Source organism: Gekko japonicus, unplaced genomic scaffold (genome assembly GCF_001447785.1).
Source record: "Gekko japonicus isolate JY-2015 unplaced genomic scaffold, Gekko_japonicus_V1.1 scaffold978, whole genome shotgun sequence".
Classification (NCBI taxonomy): Eukaryota; Metazoa; Chordata; class Lepidosauria; order Squamata; family Gekkonidae; genus Gekko; species Gekko japonicus.
Window position 1 is genome coordinate 389,526 of NW_015161980.1, and position 21,344 is coordinate 410,869.

Below are 21,344 nucleotides of genomic sequence, written 5' to 3' on the forward strand. Positions count from 1 at the left end.
AGGCAAGGGGGGGAGATCGAGCGGGGGGTGGAGGGGACGGGGGGAACTTACCTCCTCCTCCTGCTTCCTCCTCTGCCTCATAAGTGTGGAGGTCCCTCCCCCCCACGAGTATTGCGGGTCCCGCCCCTTGTAAAACCTAATCCTAACTTCATAATTTCATTAAAGCTATGACAAAAGGATTGTATGTAAATATTGGAATAGTCCTGGCTGTCATTACCACAACAAAAAAATAACCTCTGTCCCTAGCCTAACTTTTCTCCTATTTATAATCATTCTATTGGTACTTTTAAAAACTGAGTTTAATTGAATATTGGAACCTGTATAGAAAGCAGTGATTAAGAAATGAACTCCCACCACTGAATGATGTAAAGTTAACATATTAAAAAAAGCAGTGATAAAAATTTATATGCATTTTATAAAATACAGCAAAATACATTCTGATATAAAATGATAAATAAGTATTGTACTTCTACTGATGACTGCCAAGAGACACTTCTTAAAATACTAGATGCCACAATGAAATTTCGAAGTGCAATGTTGAGGTGGCACCTGGGATTTGTCAAGCCCTGGTCTTGCAAGCCTTCCTTTAAAATTGGCAATCAGGGTGCCCTCCAAGTTTCCTCCAAGAGGTCATTCTAAATAATTGGTTCTACAGCTGCAGAGGAAGAATGGGTTGTAGTGCAAGAGGGTGTCATGAGCACAAGCTGACAACAGAAGCTTGGTTCTTGCATGGGTTCATATAGGGAGATTTGACCCTTTATCATATGAAGGTAAGTAGCTGGTGTAGTTGTTTGCAAAGAGGAGGAGTTTTAACAAACAGATCTCCTATGTGAGAGCCAGTGCAGTATAGCAGTTATAGTGTTGGCTTGTGATCTGGAGGATCCTGCTTTGAATTCCTGATTTGTCATGGAAGCTTGCTGGGGGACCTTGGACCAGTTAATCTACCTAACTGAAGAGAAGAGATTGGATTTATATGCCGCCCTTCACGACCCAAAGGTGTCTCAGAGTGGCTTACAAACTCCTTTCCCTTCTCCTCCCCACAACAGACACCCTGTGAGGTAGGTGGGGCTGAGAGAGTTCTGACAGAAACTGCTCTTTTTTCAAGTACAGCTCTCATCAGAACTACGGCTTGCCCAAGGTCATCCAGCCCAAGTGCAAGTGGAAGAGTAGGGAATCAAACCTGGTTCTCCCAGATTAGAGTCCGTGTACTTAACCACTACACCAAACTGGCTCTCTACTACCCCAAACTGACTTGTTGTGAGGATAAAATGGGAGAGAGGTGTGCAGTATAAGCTGTCTGGGGTCCCCCATTAGGGAGGAAGGTGGGATATAGTTGAAATAAATAAAAATAAATAAATAATAATTGAAGCTGATAACTTGTTTTTAAGGTTAGTCCCATATAGAGAGTAGTACAGTCTGGAGGTTACAATAGCCTGGATCAGTGAAGTTAAGTCAGTAGAGCCCTATTTGAAAACTGTTTACAAGCTAGTTGTAACTGAAGGAGAGGGCTTGAAGAGCAACAGCACCAACCTGCATTCCAATAGCAGGGCTGGGTCCAAAAACACCCCCAAACACTTTTACACATGTACACATGAGTCTGCGTTATACTGAATCAGACCCTCGGTCCATCAGAGTCAGTACTGTCTACTCAGACTGGCAGTGGCTCTTCAGGGTGTTTGGCAGAGGTCTTTCACATCACCTACTGCCAGACACTTTAACTGGAGATGCCGAGATTGAACCAGAGACATTCTGCATGCCAAGCAGATGCTCTACTACTAGCCACAGCCAGCCCCTCCTCAATCTTCCAGAAATAAATTAACCATATGGAGTTCAATCACAGAACTCCACCCTTGAGTTGTTTCAAGTTGGGTTCCTACTATGTGCCTTCTCTACCCAGGGTGATGTTGTTCAGTATCTTTGAGTTATGTTGAGAGGTTGTGTTTAGAGATGGTAGGCATTGCACTCACAACGTGAATCCATGCTGCTGCGTTGGCAGAATGTTATAAGTTGAAGTGGGGCATTTCCTGCCTAATTTGGTAATGCTGTGGCTGGTAAGGTCAGGCCCCCCAGCTCTTTAAATGAGATACAAAGCCAGCATGGTGTAGCGGTTAAACTGTTGGACTAGAATCTAGGAAATCCAGGTTCACATCCCCACTTGTGCCATGGAAACTTGCTGGGTGACCTTGGGCCAGTTACACCCTCTCAGCCTAACTTACCTCACAAGGTTGTTGTGAGGATAAAACAGGGGAAAGGAAAACGATGTAAGCTTCTTTGGGTCCCCATTGGGGTGAAAGGTAGAATATAAATAAAGTAAATAAATAAACAAGATCAGTTTATCATGCATTATGTAATGTTTGTCCTAACAGATACAATTTTAGTAGATTTCCTAATGTAATCTATGCAATGGATACCTCTCAAACCATATGGTAGTGTTTTACCATACTTGCAGTTTAAACCTTTTCTAACATAGAAAACTATTTCAGCAGCTGTTTTAAGAAGATGAGATGAAAAATTGACATTTAAGTTTCTGTTATGAGACAGGGTTGGGGGTTTTTTTTAGTAAGTGGAAGTATTGAATCAGCTTTTAGGTTCACCAAGTTTTCTTTGTAGATTGAAAATCAGCAACATGAAATAAGTTTATTTTCCATTATAGCTATAGCTGTGACTAGGGGTGTGCGCTCGGTATAAACCAAGCAGAAAAAAATACCCGAAAAATACTTTATCTGCATTTTTCAGGTATTTTTTTCAGCTGGTTATCAAGTGGGCAGCTGATTTGGCTATCTGAAAATGGCTGCCCCATGATCTCTGAGCCAGCCGCCTAAGATGACCTAAAAAGACCAAAGAGCTGACTGTGGAGTGAGAGAAACTGAGTAACAACTACCACTGTGAAATACTGCAATTACTGATACTAGCACTTTATTATATCTATGGCTAAATGGTTTTAGAATTGTCTAACTGTTTAATTTGCTGTTGTTAATCTTTTTATGTGTGTTGTAAAATTTTAGGCTGTTTTATGTAAGCTGCCCTGAGCCAGCCTCGGCTGGGAGGGTGGGGTAGAAATTTAATTAATAATAATAATAATTTAAATGCATTTGGAGTGAATTCTCAGTTTGGAGAAGGCATTTGAAGGAACTGTGAAACCTTTAATGCGTATGGAGTTCATTCGCCATGGAGTTACGTGGCTTGGAGAAAACATTTTAAGGGACTGTGATCCCTTTAAATGCCTTCCCCCCCCTCCATGGGAAACAATGGGGGCACCTTCTTCTAGGGCCCATATAATTAGCCTAGTCTTTTTTGACATTTTGGGGGGTAGGAGAGGCACCAGCAACTATGCTACAAATTTGGTGCCTCTACCTCAAAACATAGCCCCCATCCAGAGCCTCAGATACCCCCAGATTGATTCTCCAGTGTAGCCTACAAAGACCATTGATTATAATGGCCCCCATAGGGTACAGTGGAACTGGAAAAATCCAGCAAACCTGAATATTTCCTGAATCCCAATACCATACCAGTACTGGGATTCAGGAATACTGGAAAATTCCAATTTTGGGGGGATTCAATATACCTGAACCTGAAGAATACCATGTGTTGTTGTTTTTGCATACCGTTAGCTGTGACTTTGGTTTACTGTTTAGAATTTAGGCTTTTATCTAGTTGACCATTTTAAGTGAGCTATTAGTTTATCTTGTTGGGCAGAGAGAAAGGGAGGGATCCCAGTATTTCGTAAGTGCTAGATAGATAAATAAATAAATAAATGCTTATCAGAAAGATTGCTACAAAATAGGACAAATGGGGGGAGTGTTAACTGGCCATTATTACTTAAAACATTTTTTTAAGGTTCTAATGACTATGTTCTGTGTTTAATCTTGCTATGTTATTCACATGTAGACGTACTTCCTAAGAGAGATTAATATTTGTTTTACACTCCATTTAGTGAGTGAAGCGACTAAAAATATGCCAGTAGAATGTATCTGAAAAAATTGTTTGCTTTATTTCTTGTCTCATATGATTAATATCTGTATGTATATGTATACAAGTGTGTGTATAAAAATAATAGGTGCATACTAAGAAAACCAGGAAGAAACTGGGAGAATTCCAGTTGGAAGAAAACAGAAGATGGGGTTGATGGTGATATAACAAGTGATAATTCCATGTGTTTTTCATCTGCATTTTTTTTAAAAAAAATGTTAATTGGACTGGTGTTTCAGTATTAGCTGTCTTGAGTTTAAGGAGATAAGTTATAATATAAATGTTAACAATAATAATGTTGCTTTGAAAAATTAACATTAAAATTAAAGCTTGGGGAAAGTTAACCAACAATGTAACTTCAGAATAATTTTAAAACATGTATTTTTACTGAACAATCTCACATGAGTATCATAGGCACTTCAGTCAGGCATAACATGCATGCAACTAATACAATCAAATAATTGTATTTTATTTACTCATTGGGAAAGTGTGTTTCACAGTTAATTGGAAAGCTTTATATCATGCTCTCCTGCCATATGGGAACCAAAATTCAGAAACTGACCTGGCTATTCCCAAATTCCTTTTGAACATCTTGAAATATAATGCACTCAGATTCGTAACAAAATGTGCAGACAAGTAACCCTGCTTGTTGGGTGTGGGGTAGTTGAATGCCCAAGAGCTTCTCTAAACAAGGTCCCTAATGTAATTAAGGTAGTCATGTCAGTTCTGGCCCCTGAGCTGGAGTTTCATATCTTAAATGCCTTTTTGAGTGGCTTCTGCTGATAGTTCTAGTGCACTATAGTATCATCAAAGAACTAGAACAACCCTTGCCATACAAAGGAGTAACAGTGAAGCTATTCATGTGGTGTGAGATTCTTACAGACAGGCAGCCCTGATCCAGATTATCTGGAAACAGATTTTTAGTACTCTTCGAGATGCAAACATACCAAAGTTCCTGAGAATGGGTTCCTGGAGGGTATTTGTTAATTTCATCAGTAATGTGATTGCTTTACACGTTCTGATTTAAAAGATATTACATTCCAAATATGCAGTGTTACTACGTCGCTTCAGAAACCAACTGATTCTGATTCTCATTGATGAAAGCTTTACTCTGTGTTTGTATCTGTCCAGTATGTGAAATTAAACAGGACTCCAGTGGCACCATGGGTCATATTTAATTCTGCTGCAACAGGCGAACGCTCCTACCCCTTTAGAATTACAATCTAGTGGAAATCTTAGTGATAACCAGTAAACTTTAAAAAATGTTACTGGACCCACTACCCTTATAAAGTAATTGGATAGTTTATTGACAGACCTTATAGATATTAATGAAATGGAGAGTTTTCAGCACTATTTCATATTGGAAACCTTTCTCTTGCTTTGATTGCCCGAGAAATATTTTCTATTTGTCATTTTGGGTCCAGAAAAGAAAAGGGCGATTCACATGTTACTACAAGCCTCCACATCTTCAGGTGTGTTCTGGTTTGTATTAGATTGCCAACCTCCAGGTGGGACCTGGAGATCTCCTGGAATTACAGCTGATCTCTGGATGATAGCAAGCTATCCCTGGAGAAAATGTTTGCCGTGGAGTGTGAACCCTATGGCATCATACCCTGCTGAGCTCACTCCCCTCGCCAAGGCTTCACCCCTAACTTTGCAGGAATTTTACAACCTGGAGCTGGCAGCCCTAGTTTGTATGAAACAATCCCCATTTGAAAAACTGAAAAATAATCACACCAAAAGGAATCATTGATACCAGTTATAATCTCAGACAAGGATATTAAGTTTGAGTGCTTGCTTTAGAATTTTGTTTTTTCAGTCTTTAAAGGAATTTTATTTTGTCTTTTTCTTTCTTTCCAGTTTTTAATACTCTCTGCGTTCGTGCGTGCATGTGTTTAGAAAGTTAGTCGTTGGCTTGTTATCACACAGTTGACTTATCTGTAATTCACAGATTGTCCCAGGACTCCAGATACACCAAACAGTGATCCCCGTTTTTCTACAAATAACAGGTTGATGGTCTTAAAAAAACAGTTGGATATAGAATTGAAAGTGAAACAAGGAGCAGAAAATATGATCCAGATGTATTCAAATGGTTCTTCGAAGGTACGACGTGAAAATCCAGTTAAATGCTTTTTCATTTCTAGCTTGCATACGAACAACACTGTGCTTTTTGTTTGAGTGAATGAAAGCTTCTTGGGCAAGACAAACAGTGTAAAATAAATACATACCTCTGTAAAGTACAGCATCTGGCTATGTTAAGAGTAATGCATGTTTGATCCTAAATCTGCAGAGCATGATGATAAATCAGTTCAGAGTGATGGTTTTGTATTTTTAAAGCATCTCATACTACAAGATGATGACTTCTGTAGTTTGACATTGTCTTGAATGACTGTATTATGAGATTCCATAATATTCTATGTTAAAAATGTACACCTGTACACTCCTTTTTGTTGCCAACTGACAAAGTACACTTGTACTGGGGACGTATGTCCTTCTTTTAGCAGGAACTGTCAGAGAAGGTCATTCCTATAGCACAAGTTTACATGTTATTAAAAAAACACCCTTCCATCCCCAACATTGCCATTCAAAATGCTTGATCGGGAAAGCTTATTTTGGAAAGATTAGACCCTGGAAGATTGGTGCTCCACAACCATAATTTTGAGCATGGAAGTTAGAATGTGGAGAAAGGACTAAAGAAACACAGATTGCTGCAAGTGAGCCAAATGGGTTGCAGAGACTAAGAGTTGACACTTTGAATTGCTTCCTGATGGCTCACTAACCTTTCTTAAACTCAGTTTGTAGCTTTTCGGGAAGTTTCAGTTATACATGTTAAATTACACTGTTTATCTTAATATAGCACTCTGTACATGGAAGGGAGCTGTTTCCTCCAAGCTTCTTTCTGTTATCTTCAAATATTAAAAAGCTATCTTTTCCCTATAAGTGGTACCACAAAAACTGCAAACGACATTCTGGTGTAAATTCTACTTTGACTGATTTCTGGAATCACTGAATGGGTGTAATAACTTCATAGGCTTGCTGGCATTTAAGCCCTGAGTGTATATATACCACAACCATCAAAATCAGCACAAGGACACTCTGATCACAAACTATGTGTTAAAATACAATAGTGTACCTGTAATGTTTCCTTGTTTTATAGGTGTGTGTGTCTCTTTAAAAGTTTGGTTGCATGGCTGTGTGATGGACTAGAGTGCTTGAAGAGACAAGTGTGGTGTGATTGGTGATTGACAGAGAGGGGAGGGGTTTTAGAAAGTGTTTCTGAGTGGATGAATGGGTATGTCCTTCAGGAGTGACAGTTAGAGGTTTGACAGTTGATAAAGACAGTGGTTAAGTGAGTTCGTTCTGAGGTCTGAGGGAGAGAGACAGTCTTGTGTGTGATACAAGAGTTAAGAACATAAGAACATAAGAGACGCCAATGTTGGATCAGGCCAAAGGCCCATCCAGTCCAACACTCTGTGTCACACAGTGGCCAGAAATACCAGTGCCATCAGGAGGTCCAGCAGTGGGGCCAGGACATTAGAACCCCTCCCACTGTTGACCCCCCCCAAGCACCAAGAAGACAGAGCATCACTTGCCCCAGAGCCCCTAGCTATACCTTGTGGCTAATAGCCACTGATGGACCTCTGCTCCATATGCTTATCTAATTCCCTTTTGAAGCCGTCCATGCTTGTAGCACCCACCACTTCCTGTGGCAGTGAATTCCATGTGTTAATCACTCTTTGGGTGAAGAAATACTTCCTTTTATCCGTTCTAACCCGACCGCTCTGCAGTTTCATGGAGTGCCCACGAGTTCTTGTATTGTGAGAAAGGGAGAAAAGTACCTCTTTCTCTACCTGCTCTTTCCCATGCATAATCTTATAAACCTCGATCATGTCACCCCTCAGTCGTCTTTTCTCCAAGCTAAAGAGCCCTAAGCGCTTTAACCTTTCCTCATAGGGAAAGTGTTCCAACCCTTTTATCATTCGAGTTGCCCTTTTCTGCACTTTTTCCAAAGCTATAATATCCTTTTTAAGGTGTGGTGCCCAGAACTGCACACAGTATTCCAAATGAGGTCTCACCATTGATTTATATAGGGGCATTATTATATTGGCTGATCTGTTTTCAATACCCTTCCTAATAATCCCCAGCATAGCATTGGCCTTCTTTATTGCAGTCACACACTGTCTCGACATTTTCAGTGAGTTATCCACTACAACTCCAAGATCTCTCTCTTGCTCAGTCTCTGCCAGTTCAGACCCCATCAATGTGTATTTATATTTAGGATTTTTGGCTCCAATGTGCATCACCTTGCACTTGGCCACATTGAACCCCATTTGCCATGTTGACGCCCACTCGCCCATCCTTGACAGATCCCCTTGGAGTGCCTCACAATCCTCACTGGTTTTCACCACCCTGAACAACTTTGTATCATCCGCAAATTTAGCCACTTCACTGCTTACTCCCATCTCCAAATCATTAATGAACAAGTTAAAAAGCAGTGGACCAAGTACTGATCCCTGCGGTACCCCACTGCTTACCACCCTCCACTGAGAAAATTGCCCACCTACACTCACTCTCTGTTTTCTATGAACTAGCCAGTTTTTGATCCATAAAAGGACTTGTCCTTCTATCCCATGATTTTTGAGCTTACTTAGGAGCCTTTGATGAGGAACTTTATCAAAAGCTTTCTGGAAGTCAAGGTAAATAATATCTATTGGATCCCCCTTGTCCACATGTTTGTTCACCCCCTCAAAGAACACTAACAGGTTAGTGAGACAAGATCTTCCCTTACAGAAACCGTGCTGAGTCTGCCTCAATAGGTTTTGTTCATCTATGTGCCTACTAATTCTTTCCTTAATAATGGTTTCCACCAATTTACCCGGTATCGACGTCAGACTGACTGGCCTGTAATTTCCCGGATCTCCTCTGGAACCCTTTTTAAAGATGGGAGTGACATTAGCTACCTTCCAATCCTCAGGAATGGAGGCAGATTTTAAGGAAAGATTACATATCTTTGTCAGGAGATCTACAAGTTCACATTTGAGTTCTTTCAGAACTCTCGGATGTATGCCATCTGGGCCTGGTGATTTTTCAGTTTTTAAGTTGTCTATCAGTTTTAGGACCTCCTCTCTCATCACCTCAATCTGACTCAGGTCTTCCAACACCCCTCCTGAAATCAGTGGTTCTGGAGTGGGCAAGCACTTCTCATCTTCCACAGTGAAGACGGAGGCAAAAAATGCATTTAGCTTCTCAGCCATTTCCCTATCATCCTTCAATACTCCTTTTACCCCTTGGTCGTCCAAGGGCCCCACTGCCTCCCTGGCTGGTTTCCTGTTTCTAATGTATTTGAAGAAAGTTTTATTGTTGGTTTTTACGTTTTTTGCTATATGCTCCTCATATTCCCTTTTTGCCTGCCTGACCTCAGACTTGCATTTTATTTGCCATAGCCTGTGTTCCGTTTTATCAGCCTCACTGTGACTAGCTTTCCACTGCTTAAAGGAATTCTTTTTACTTTTTACAGCCTCCATTACTCTGTTTGTTAACCATGCAGGCTTTTTCCTATACCTGTTTGTGCCTTTCCTAACCTGCGGAATATATATTTTTTGAGCTTCTAGGATCGTAGTTTTAAATAGATCCCAAGCTTCCCCAATTGTTTTGACCCTTTCTACTTTTCCTTTCAGTTTCCTCCCCACGTGTCCCCTCATATCAGAGAAATTACCCCTTTTAAAGTTAAAAATGGTTGTGTGAGTCTTTTTGGCCAATTCTCTATTTGTACAAATGATGAACTCAACAACATTATGATCACTGTTTCCAAGCGGTGCAATCACTTTTACATCTCTCACCAGGTCTTGAGTGTTACTTAGGACCAAATCAAGGATCGCCTCTCCCCTGGTAGGTTCCGTGACCATCTGCTCCATAGCACAGTCATTTAGAGTGTCTAGAAACTCAATCTCTTTTTCCCGACTAGAACACATATTGACCCAATCAATGTGTGGGTAGTTAAAATCACCTATTATTACACAGTGTTTTTGTCTAGTTGCTATCTTTAAGGCATTCATCATTTTATAATCCTCCTCTATCTTTTGATCTGGTGGGCGATAACAAACTCCCAGTGTTAAGTTTCCTTTTGGCCCCCCTATTTCAACCCATAGAACTTCCAGAAGCGAATCCAATTCACTTAGCCTCTCAATCTTTCTAGACTTTATACCCTCTCTGACATACAGAGCTACCCCACCTCCAACCCTTCCCCCCCTATCCTTCCGATATAATATATAACCGGGAATCACTGTGTCCCACTGATTTTCCTCATCCCACCAAGTTTCAGAAATACCCACAATGTCTATTTTTCCCTCCGACACCAAGCACTCCAACTCCCCGATTTTACCTCGGACACTTCTAGCATTTGTATAGAAACAGCTGTAATTTCCCTTACAAGTTAAGCCTGCATCCTTCCTCTTGCTATCTCGAGTCGTTGTCCGGCAGTCCATGTCACCAGCCATGGCCTCTGTGGACAATTTCAATCCACCTCCCTGTAGAAAAGCAACCGGTACCCCCTCACCTCTCTCAGATGAGCCAACCCGAACCAGAGACTTTTCATCTCCTGTCGGCTTTCCCCCAATATTCAGTTTAAAAGCTGCTCTGCCACCTTTTTGATTTTAAGTGCCAGCAGCCTGGTTCCTTCTCGGGACAAGTGGAGACCGTCTCGCCTGTACAGCTCCCTCTTGTTCCAAAAAGTATCCCAGTGCCTAACAAACCTGAACCCTTCCCCCCTACACCATCGTCTCATCCACGCATTGAGACTCCTGATCTCTGCCTGTCTCTCCGGCCCTGCGCGTGGAACAGGTAACACTTCTGAGAAGGCTACCTTGGAGGTCCTGGACCTAAGTTTCCTGCCCAGCAGCCTAAATTTCTCCTCCAGGACCTCACGACTGCATTTCCCCACATCGTTGGTGCCGACATGCACCACGACCACTGGCTCCTCCCCAGCACTATCTACCAGCCTATCTAAAACACGCGTAATGTCCGCTACCTTCGCACCAGGCAGGCAAGTCACCATACGGTCAGTACGCGGGTTCGCCACCCAGCTGTCTACCTGCCTAAGGATCGAATCACCCACTACCAAGAGCCCCCCTCCCACCCTGCTCAGGGATGGTTCCTTGGTGCAAAAGGAGAGCCGCTCACCAGCTGGGGAAGAGGTCCCTTCTGAGGGCACATTCCCCTTATCCTCAGCATGGTGCCCTGTTTCCCCTAGACCCTCATGCTCCCTGACAGCAGCGGGGCTGCCAGATCCAGAGTGGGACGAAGCTAACAAGTCCCCGAGAGTCTTTTCTGTGTGCCTAGCTGACTGTCTCTGCTTCTCCAGGTCAGCCACCTTGGCCTCAAGGGAGCACACACGTTCCCTGAGAACCAGGAGCTCCTTGCACCGAGGACACACCCAAGACTTCTGCCCAGTGGGCAGATAGTCATACATGTGACACTCCGTGCAAAACACTGGATAGCCCCCAACCCCCTGCTGGCATTCTGGCTTCATAATTCTTTTAAAATAAATAAATATAATCCCCCTTTTAAACCCTTGGTATTTATGTGGGTTTTGTTATCAAGTCAAATTATTTTACGGGAAAGACAAAGAGCCTAGGGCCTTGTCTTTCTGGCTCTTTTTGGGCTTCTTACAGCGCCCCTAGTCTAAGAGTCCCTAGGCTAAGAGCCACAGGCAAAGAGCCCTTTAGCTCACCCTTCGGCTCGTGCCAGAGGCTCGTGCCTCTGCCAAGGTGCTTCCTTAAATAGAGGCCTCCCCCAGCAGAGGTCAGGCAGCAGCTATTCAAATTCAAATTCACCCAGGCACTCAATCACAGGCAAAACAATGCCCCTTCCACTTCCTCTCAATTACAGGCAATCCCAGTCAAACAATGCCCGTTCCTCTCCCACACTCAATCAGCCAGGACTCTGCAAGAACTCTAAGTGCTTCCACACACTGCTAAACACAGTTTTCCCACAAAATATCCTTAGCTGAATTCTCTCAGCTGAAAGCAAGTAAAAGAAACCCACTCACCTCTCTCACAGCTCTCTCTCCTGCTCCTGCTCAGAGCTCAGCTGGTCTCCTCTGCCTCTGGCAAGGTGCTTCCTTAAATAGAGGCCTCCCCCAGCAGAGGTCAGGCAGCAGCTATTCAAATTCAAATTCACCCAGGCACTCAATCACAGGCAAAACAATGCCCCTTCCACTTCCTCTCAATTACAGGCAATCCCAGTCAAACAATGCCCGTTCCTCTCCCACACTCAATCAGCCAGGACTCTGCAAGAACTCTAAGTGCTTCCACACACTGCTAAACACAGTTTTCCCACAAAATATCCTTAGCTGAATTCTCTCAGCTGAAAGCAAGTAAAAGAAACCCACTCACCTCTCTCACAGCTCTCTCTCCTGCTCCTGCTCAGAGCTCAGCTGGTCTCCTCTGCCTCTGGCAAGGTGCTTCCTTAAATAGAGGCCTCCCCCAGCAGAGGTCAGGCAGCAGCTATTCAAATTCAAATTCACCCAGGCACTCAATCACAGGCAAAACAATGCCCCTTCCACTTCCTCTCAATTACAGGCAATCCCAGTCAAACAATGCCCGTTCCTCTCCCACACTCAATCAGCCAGGACTCTGCAAGAACTCTAAGTGCTTCCACACACTGCTAAACACAGTTTTCCCACAAAATATCCTTAGCTGAATTCTCTCAGCTGAAAGCAAGTAAAAGAAACCCACTCACCTCTCTCACAGCTCTCTCTCCTGCTCCTGCTCAGAGCTCAGCTGGTCTCCTCTGCCTCTGGCAAGGTGCTTCCTTAAATAGAGGCCTCCCCCAGCAGAGGTCAGGCAGCAGCTATTCAAATTCAAATTCACCCAGGCACTCAATCACAGGCAAAACAATGCCCCTTCCACTTCCTCTCAATTACAGGCAATCCCAGTCAAACAATGCCCGTTCCTCTCCCACACTCAATCAGCCAGGACTCTGCAAGAACTCTAAGTGCTTCCACACACTGCTAAACACAGTTTTCCCACAAAATATCCTTAGCTGAATTCTCTCAGCTGAAAGCAAGTAAAAGAAACCCACTCACCTCTCTCACAGCTCTCTCTCCTGCTCCTGCTCAGAGCTCAGCTGGTCTCCTCTGCCTCTGGCAAGGTGCTTCCTTAAATAGAGGCCTCCCCCAGCAGAGGTCAGGCAGCAGCTATTCAAATTCAAATTCACCCAGGCACTCAATCACAGGCAAAACAATGCCCCTTCCACTTCCTCTCAATTACAGGCAATCCCAGTCAAACAATGCCCGTTCCTCTCCCACACTCAATCAGCCAGGACTCTGCAAGAACTCTAAGTGCTTCCACACACTGCTAAACACAGTTTTCCCACAAAATATCCTTAGCTGAATTCTCTCAGCTGAAAGCAAGTAAAAGAAACCCACTCACCTCTCTCACAGCTCTCTCTCCTGCTCCTGCTCAGAGCTCAGCTGGTCTCCTCTGCCTCTGGCAAGGTGCTTCCTTAAATAGAGGCCTCCCCCAGCAGAGGTCAGGCAGCAGCTATTCAAATTCAAATTCACCCAGGCACTCAATCACAGGCAAAACAATGCCCCTTCCACTTCCTCTCAATTACAGGCAATCCCAGTCAAACAATGCCCGTTCCTCTCCCACACTCAATCAGCCAGGACTCTGCAAGAACTCTAAGTGCTTCCACACACTGCTAAACACAGTTTTCCCACAAAATATCCTTAGCTGAATTCTCTCAGCTGAAAGCAAGTAAAAGAAACCCACTCACCTCTCTCACAGCTCTCTCTCCTGCTCCTGCTCAGAGCTCAGCTGGTCTCCTCTGCCTCTGGCAAGGTGCTTCCTTAAATAGAGGCCTCCCCCAGCAGAGGTCAGGCAGCAGCTATTCAAATTCAAATTCACCCAGGCACTCAATCACAGGCAAAACAATGCCCCTTCCACTTCCTCTCAATTACAGGCAATCCCAGTCAAACAATGCCCGTTCCTCTCCCACACTCAATCAGCCAGGACTCTGCAAGAACTCTAAGTGCTTCCACACACTGCTAAACACAGTTTTCCCACAAAATATCCTTAGCTGAATTCTCTCAGCTGAAAGCAAGTAAAAGAAACCCACTCACCTCTCTCACAGCTCTCTCTCCTGCTCCTGCTCAGAGCTCAGCTGGTCTCCTCTGCCTCTGGCAAGGTGCTTCCTTAAATAGAGGCCTCCCCCAGCAGAGGTCAGGCAGCAGCTATTCAAATTCAAATTCACCCAGGCACTCAATCACAGGCAAAACAATGCCCCTTCCACTTCCTCTCAATTACAGGCAATCCCAGTCAAACAATGCCCGTTCCTCTCCCACACTCAATCAGCCAGGACTCTGCAAGAACTCTAAGTGCTTCCACACACTGCTAAACACAGTTTTCCCACAAAATATCCTTAGCTGAATTCTCTCAGCTGAAAGCAAGTAAAAGAAACCCACTCACCTCTCTCACAGCTCTCTCTCCTGCTCCTGCTCAGAGCTCAGCTGGTCTCCTCTGCCTCTGGCAAGGTGCTTCCTTAAATAGAGGCCTCCCCCAGCAGAGGTCAGGCAGCAGCTATTCAAATTCAAATTCACCCAGGCACTCAATCACAGGCAAAACAATGCCCCTTCCACTTCCTCTCAATTACAGGCAATCCCAGTCAAACAATGCCCGTTCCTCTCCCACACTCAATCAGCCAGGACTCTGCAAGAACTCTAAGTGCTTCCACACACTGCTAAACACAGTTTTCCCACAAAATATCCTTAGCTGAATTCTCTCAGCTGAAAGCAAGTAAAAGAAACCCACTCACCTCTCTCACAGCTCTCTCTCCTGCTCCTGCTCAGAGCTCAGCTGGTCTCCTCTGCCTCTGGCAAGGTGCTTCCTTAAATAGAGGCCTCCCCCAGCAGAGGTCAGGCAGCAGCTATTCAAATTCAAATTCACCCAGGCACTCAATCACAGGCAAAACAATGCCCCTTCCACTTCCTCTCAATTACAGGCAATCCCAGTCAAACAATGCCCGTTCCTCTCCCACACTCAATCAGCCAGGACTCTGCAAGAACTCTAAGTGCTTCCACACACTGCTAAACACAGTTTTCCCACAAAATATCCTTAGCTGAATTCTCTCAGCTGAAAGCAAGTAAAAGAAACCCACTCACCTCTCTCACAGCTCTCTCTCCTGCTCCTGCTCAGAGCTCAGCTGGTCTCCTCTGCCTCTGGCAAGGTGCTTCCTTAAATAGAGGCCTCCCCCAGCAGAGGTCAGGCAGCAGCTATTCAAATTCAAATTCACCCAGGCACTCAATCACAGGCAAAACAATGCCCCTTCCACTTCCTCTCAATTACAGGCAATCCCAGTCAAACAATGCCCGTTCCTCTCCCACACTCAATCAGCCAGGACTCTGCAAGAACTCTAAGTGCTTCCACACACTGCTAAACACAGTTTTCCCACAAAATATCCTTAGCTGAATTCTCTCAGCTGAAAGCAAGTAAAAGAAACCCACTCACCTCTCTCACAGCTCTCTCTCCTGCTCCTGCTCAGAGCTCAGCTGGTCTCCTCTGCCTCTGGCAAGGTGCTTCCTTAAATAGAGGCCTCCCCCAGCAGAGGTCAGGCAGCAGCTATTCAAATTCAAATTCACCCAGGCACTCAATCACAGGCAAAACAATGCCCCTTCCACTTCCTCTCAATTACAGGCAATCCCAGTCAAACAATGCCCGTTCCTCTCCCACACTCAATCAGCCAGGACTCTGCAAGAACTCTAAGTGCTTCCACACACTGCTAAACACAGTTTTCCCACAAAATATCCTTAGCTGAATTCTCTCAGCTGAAAGCAAGTAAAAGAAACCCACTCACCTCTCTCACAGCTCTCTCTCCTGCTCCTGCTCAGAGCTCAGCTGGTCTCCTCTGCCTCTGGCAAGGTGCTTCCTTAAATAGAGGCCTCCCCCAGCAGAGGTCAGGCAGCAGCTATTCAAATTCAAATTCACCCAGGCACTCAATCACAGGCAAAACAATGCCCCTTCCACTTCCTCTCAATTACAGGCAATCCCAGTCAAACAATGCCCGTTCCTCTCCCACACTCAATCAGCCAGGACTCTGCAAGAACTCTAAGTGCTTCCACACACTGCTAAACACAGTTTTCCCACAAAATATCCTTAGCTGAATTCTCTCAGCTGAAAGCAAGTAAAAGAAACCCACTCACCTCTCTCACAGCTCTCTCTCCTGCTCCTGCTCAGAGCTCAGCTGGTCTCCTCTGCCTCTGGCAAGGTGCTTCCTTAAATAGAGGCCTCCCCCAGCAGAGGTCAGGCAGCAGCTATTCAAATTCAAATTCACCCAGGCACTCAATCACAGGCAAAACAATGCCCCTCCCCCGCAAAGTTTCAAGAGGTTTTTTGCCATTGGTTATAATGGACCCGAATTTTTCAGGATTTTTTTTCGGGATTCGGAAAAATGCATAGGAAGCCATTTCGGGATTGCAAAAGCCGAAAAAAGCCGAAAAATGTTATTTTCGGCTTTTTTTCGGTTCGGGATCCCGAAATGCACATCCCTACTCTGGACTTTGAATTGTTCTGGAGAACAGAAATACATTGAGAGCTTCCACTTAGATTGTTTGTATCTTTCTGTTAAAAGTTTGCTTTTTCAAAAATACTAGGAAAATTGCTCTTAGTATATTAAAATCAAATAAAATCATTTTTATATAATGCTCTGGAAAAGAAACTGGACTGTGGGAGGCCAGGGCATGTATGTGTGTATAAAAGTACTGTCAAGTTACAGACGATTTATGGTGACCCCAGAAAGGGCCTTTCAAGGCAAGTGAGAAGCAGAGGTGGTTTCCCATTGCCTTCCTCTGCAGAGTCTTCACGGGTGGTCTCCCTTCCAAGTACTGACCCTGCTTAGCTTCTGAGATCTGAGGAGATTGGGCTATACCATGCCGCTTCCCCTATCACAGCATGTAGTTGAAAAGGTCATGTTAGCGTGAATGTTGCCCATTTTCCAGTTGGACTCCAATTGGACTTTTAAGTTCACACTAAAATAGCCCCAGCAAAACAAAGAGAAGCCCTACCTTGCTGCTTCACTCCTATGCAAAAGAAGTGTGCTGTGATTAAACATGGTCCTGCTTAGTCTGCTTGCTCTTTTGGCAATAGATCCAAAACAATTCAGCAGCCTGTGCAAAAGATATGGAGAAGAGATCTGGTTCCATGTCAAAATAGGGGTGGGGGGAGAAATATGAACCAAAGTCAAGTCTTGTTGTCAGCAACTGATGTCTCTTGAAGTTTTCATTTCACAATTCACATTTTTTCAGTGAAAGCCTGGACTGCTGCTTATTTGGTCTCATTTAGGAATTCACATTTTAAAAACAATCTCTCTCTCTCTCTCTCTCTCTCTCTCTCTCTCTCTCTCTCTCTCTCTCTCTCTCTAGGATAGAAAGCTTCTTGCAACAGCTCAACAGATGCTGCAGGACAGCAAAACAAAGATTGAAGTTATAAGGATGCAAATTCTTCAGGCGGCCCAGACTAATGAATTGGCTTTTGATAATGGTGAAGCACTAGAGTAAAGCTTTCTCTAAATTGTTGATAGAATATTAAATGGGATTGTATATGTGAATACATCTGTTTGTTTCAATATTATTGAATGCTGGGGGAAGAGTAGGTAAAAATATTCTTTTTTCTCAGATGGTATTTATAGTCATAGTTACACTTGAGTCATTTTCACTTCAGAATTCACTTAACCTTTTGACACATGCCTCTTTAATACAGGATGGAAGCAATAGCTGCAAATCTTGCTAGTCCCCATTTCAGTGCTAAAAGTTTTAGTAAGAACAGTCAGCTAAAGGCTTGAGCCATACGACTGCCCAGTATAAGCAAGGGAGGAAATAACCAGAGTTGCAAAGTAAAGAATATCCGTTTCAGTCCGTACATTTTAGCAGTACGATTCTAAAATGCACAGATATTTTAAAAATTCATTTATACACTAAAAATATCAGTCCTTAAAACATTAGAACGTAATGAATTTGACAGGTGGTGCTTCCTAGTATAACATGATCATTAGCACTCCCCTAACTATATACATGATTGCACATAAAGTATGCAATTAAAACCAAGAAATTCAGAGAATAACTTCTAGGGAAGTCTTTGCTGACTAATGCATTCATTGTTATGTTCATCTGTGGCATATGCATTAGGTAAGAATACCTTCCAAGGCTGCTCTAGTTCAGTTTGAAAAGGCCAAGCAAAGTATCCTTTTTCCCCATTCAAATAAAATGGTCAGTTAGCATTCTTCCCCCGCCCCCCACAGCAGCATGCTTGGTGACAACGTGGCATCACCAGGGAGTGACTATTGTTGTCTCTAACCCTGTGCAAAGTAAAAATGAACAAAGGATAATAGGATATGTGGGGGGGGATAAAGAAAAAAACAGGAGGAAGCAAAATTAGTTGTATGGATACAGAGAGATTTGTGTTGGTGCAAAGAAGAAAAGGTTCCCTGGGTCACAGAAACAAAAAAGTAAAGGAATAGTGGAAATTGGACTGTAAAGAGACCTGTGAGTGGACAGAGGGGGGGGGAAAGAGGTAACTTTTGAGGATGTTGTGATTCTGATACTTTTATGGTGCTGCAGAGGGTGAAGAGAGAACTGTACACAAAAAGGGAGGCATTAAGAGGGTGTGTTAAAAAGTATGGAGTTAAAGTTGCAAAAGAAGTTATTCTCTGCTGTTAAAGTAGTAAAACAGCCCTCAGTGGAGCAGCCAATAGTCAGTATTTAGCAAGAGCATAACTTTAGTTGTTAAGGAATGGCCTTTGCAGCAAAGCTCTACAAACTTCATTAAGAACTCCAAAGTGCCATGCAGCACTGATTGTTCTGACACATCTCCATCCTTGACAGTGGTGACCTTGTGCACATTGAGAGCCCAATTAATGTTCATGCAACAACATTGTAGTATGTTCATACATAATGTATGAACATACTACAATGTTGTTGTATGAACATTAATAAAATTATCAGAAACTGTGAAGAGGTCAGGGTTAGGTTTTGTAGTAGCAATAATTAGAGAATTTGGTCATTAAACTACAAAACCCTGAAGGCTTGAAAAATGAGTCTGGCTCCTAGATTTTTCATCTGGCTGTTGCAGCCAAAGAAAATTTGTCAAGGCCTGACTTAATAATTGTGCTATAAAGTTCTGTTTTATCATTCTTGTATTAATCTGTTTAACAATTTTGAATATTAAAAGAACCAATTCATATTGAATATCTATGTGCTTTTTTTCTAGCAAAGCCTGTGATAAGCCCACTTGAGCTTCGAATGGAGGAATTGCGGCATCATTTTAGGATAGAGTACGCAGTAGCAGAAGGAGCAAAAAATGTTATGAAGTTGCTTGGATCGGGAAAAGTTACTGACAGAAAAGCTCTCTCGGAAGTAATTATAAAATGATAAATCTAAGTACTTTTAGATAAGACAATTGTCTTTAAATGTGTTTTTCCTAAACTCATTCTTTCTTTTTTATTGAACAAGGCTCAAGCAAGATTCAATGAATCAAGCCAGAAATTGGACCTCTTAAAGTATTCATTAGAACAAAGACTTAATGAACTCCCTAAAAACCATCCCAAAAGCAGTATTATTATAGAAGAGCTTTCACTTGTGTCATCACCAACATTAAGTCCACGGCAAAGCATGATATCTACGCAGAATCAGTATAGTACGTTATCCAAACCAGCAGCTTTAACAGGTTTGTTGGAATAATATACATGTCTTTTAGTGTTTCTCTCCTCTATTTAAAACATAAGGGGGTAATTCAGTATTTTGTCATGCTGAGTATCTTTTACCATGTAAAAGGGTAGAAATCAATACTGACTGAAGTAATTGTTATTTTTTTAAAATGAGTGTTTTCTGGGGGGGAAATGTTGTTTATACTAATTGTACCATTATTCATGTCTCAATTGTTGACCTACCTGAACTTTCTAAATGTTGATTTCCATATATTTTAATTGTAAAGATTATTTTTCCTAATGGCTGGTGTTTTTGAGAAAAGGCTCTCTTAAGATTGTAATGCAGCAGTCCCAAAACATGTTCGTAATGAGAACCACCAAGTGAATAACTGTTACAGATCACATCCCCAAGTTTGTCTTTCAGTGCTTTGTGCAAATTGAATGTTCCTCCAGCAAGTTGCTATTATATTTTGGTGGATCCTGACTAGGAATGGGCACAAACCGGGAAAATGCAGGTTCATTGTGGGTTTTGGGGTCACACAACAGAATGGAAGGAGGAAAGATCTTGCAAAAGCCATTTAAAGGGAATGTTCGGCTCCATTATACCTTATTGGGCCATTATAATTAATGACAAATATCTCCTAGTGTATATTCAGTGGCCTCGGAGGGGAGGGGGTTTGAGGTAAAGGCACCAAATTTGCAGTGTAGCTGCTGGAGCCTCTCCCCCAAGTCTCAAAAAGATTGGACCAATGCCCCCATCCCACCATTGTTTCCAATAGTGCGGAAAATAGCACAACAAGCCCACAAGTCATTTACTGTAATGGCCCCATGGGGTATAATGGAGCCAAATATATTTGAGAATCCCAAATATATTTGGGATTATCTATTCGGCTGCCAAATACACATTGGAGAATCACATTCAGCTGACTATATGTCTGAATAATGTTGATAAGACCTTATTTGGGTATACATTTGGCTCAGCTTCTGCTGAATGCACACCCCTATTCCTGACCTGACATTTTGGAATCATTGATCCAATGTACTTAGTTTTAGAATACTTTTAATACATTTATGCCATTATTCTTCAGGTTAAGTGGGTTCCCTCTACTTAGCTATCAGATATAGTATTCAGAAAACTGTGCTATCTTCATTCAGTGCTACTAAGTTGTGATGAAAATTAAAAAAAAACAACAACTCCTGGTGAGATTTCCACAAAATAGTAAGACTTGTTAATAACCTGAAGAGCGAATTACATATAACAGTAATGCATAAAAATGCATCTCCCATTTACTTGTGCTAATGAGTTTTCTAGATTAAAGTAATTAAATACAAGAAATTAAGAGGCACTATTCCAGAAGAATAAACGTCTGCAAAGGGGTTATGAAAGTTGAGACTATATAGTCCAGCCATTCCTCTTGACAATCTGTATGTGTTTCTGTAATTGCAGTACTTCATAAAGGAAATAAGTTCCAAGATATCTCGTATGCTTAATGAAGATCTTAAATATATCCCTGCAGATTTTATTTGCTAACTTGAAGCAGGTGTTGAATAAAAACTCTGTTCCTAATATGTTGTTTACTAAATTATTTAATAAACAACTAAATTAGAAGCACTAGCACAGCTGTTAGCTTGTGTTTCCCAAAATGAATTTAGTTTTTAAACTGAACTTGTGGCAAAAC

At 42.5% G+C, this 21,344-nt stretch overlaps 1 protein-coding gene across 1 annotated transcript in view; it reads left to right on the forward strand.

Moving 5' to 3' along the window:
• The window catches only part of PKN2 (protein kinase N2), a 73,780-nt gene that overhangs the window by 30,595 nt on the left and 21,841 nt on the right, over window positions 1-21,344 (forward strand). Inside the window, exons 3-6 of the mRNA XM_015429781.1 lie at window positions 5,921-6,072; window positions 17,387-17,504; window positions 19,230-19,375; window positions 19,472-19,685. Coding sequence (XP_015285267.1) covers window positions 5,921-6,072; window positions 17,387-17,504; window positions 19,230-19,375; window positions 19,472-19,685 — 630 coding nt within the window. The remainder of the gene's footprint in view (window positions 1-5,920; window positions 6,073-17,386; window positions 17,505-19,229; window positions 19,376-19,471; window positions 19,686-21,344) is intronic.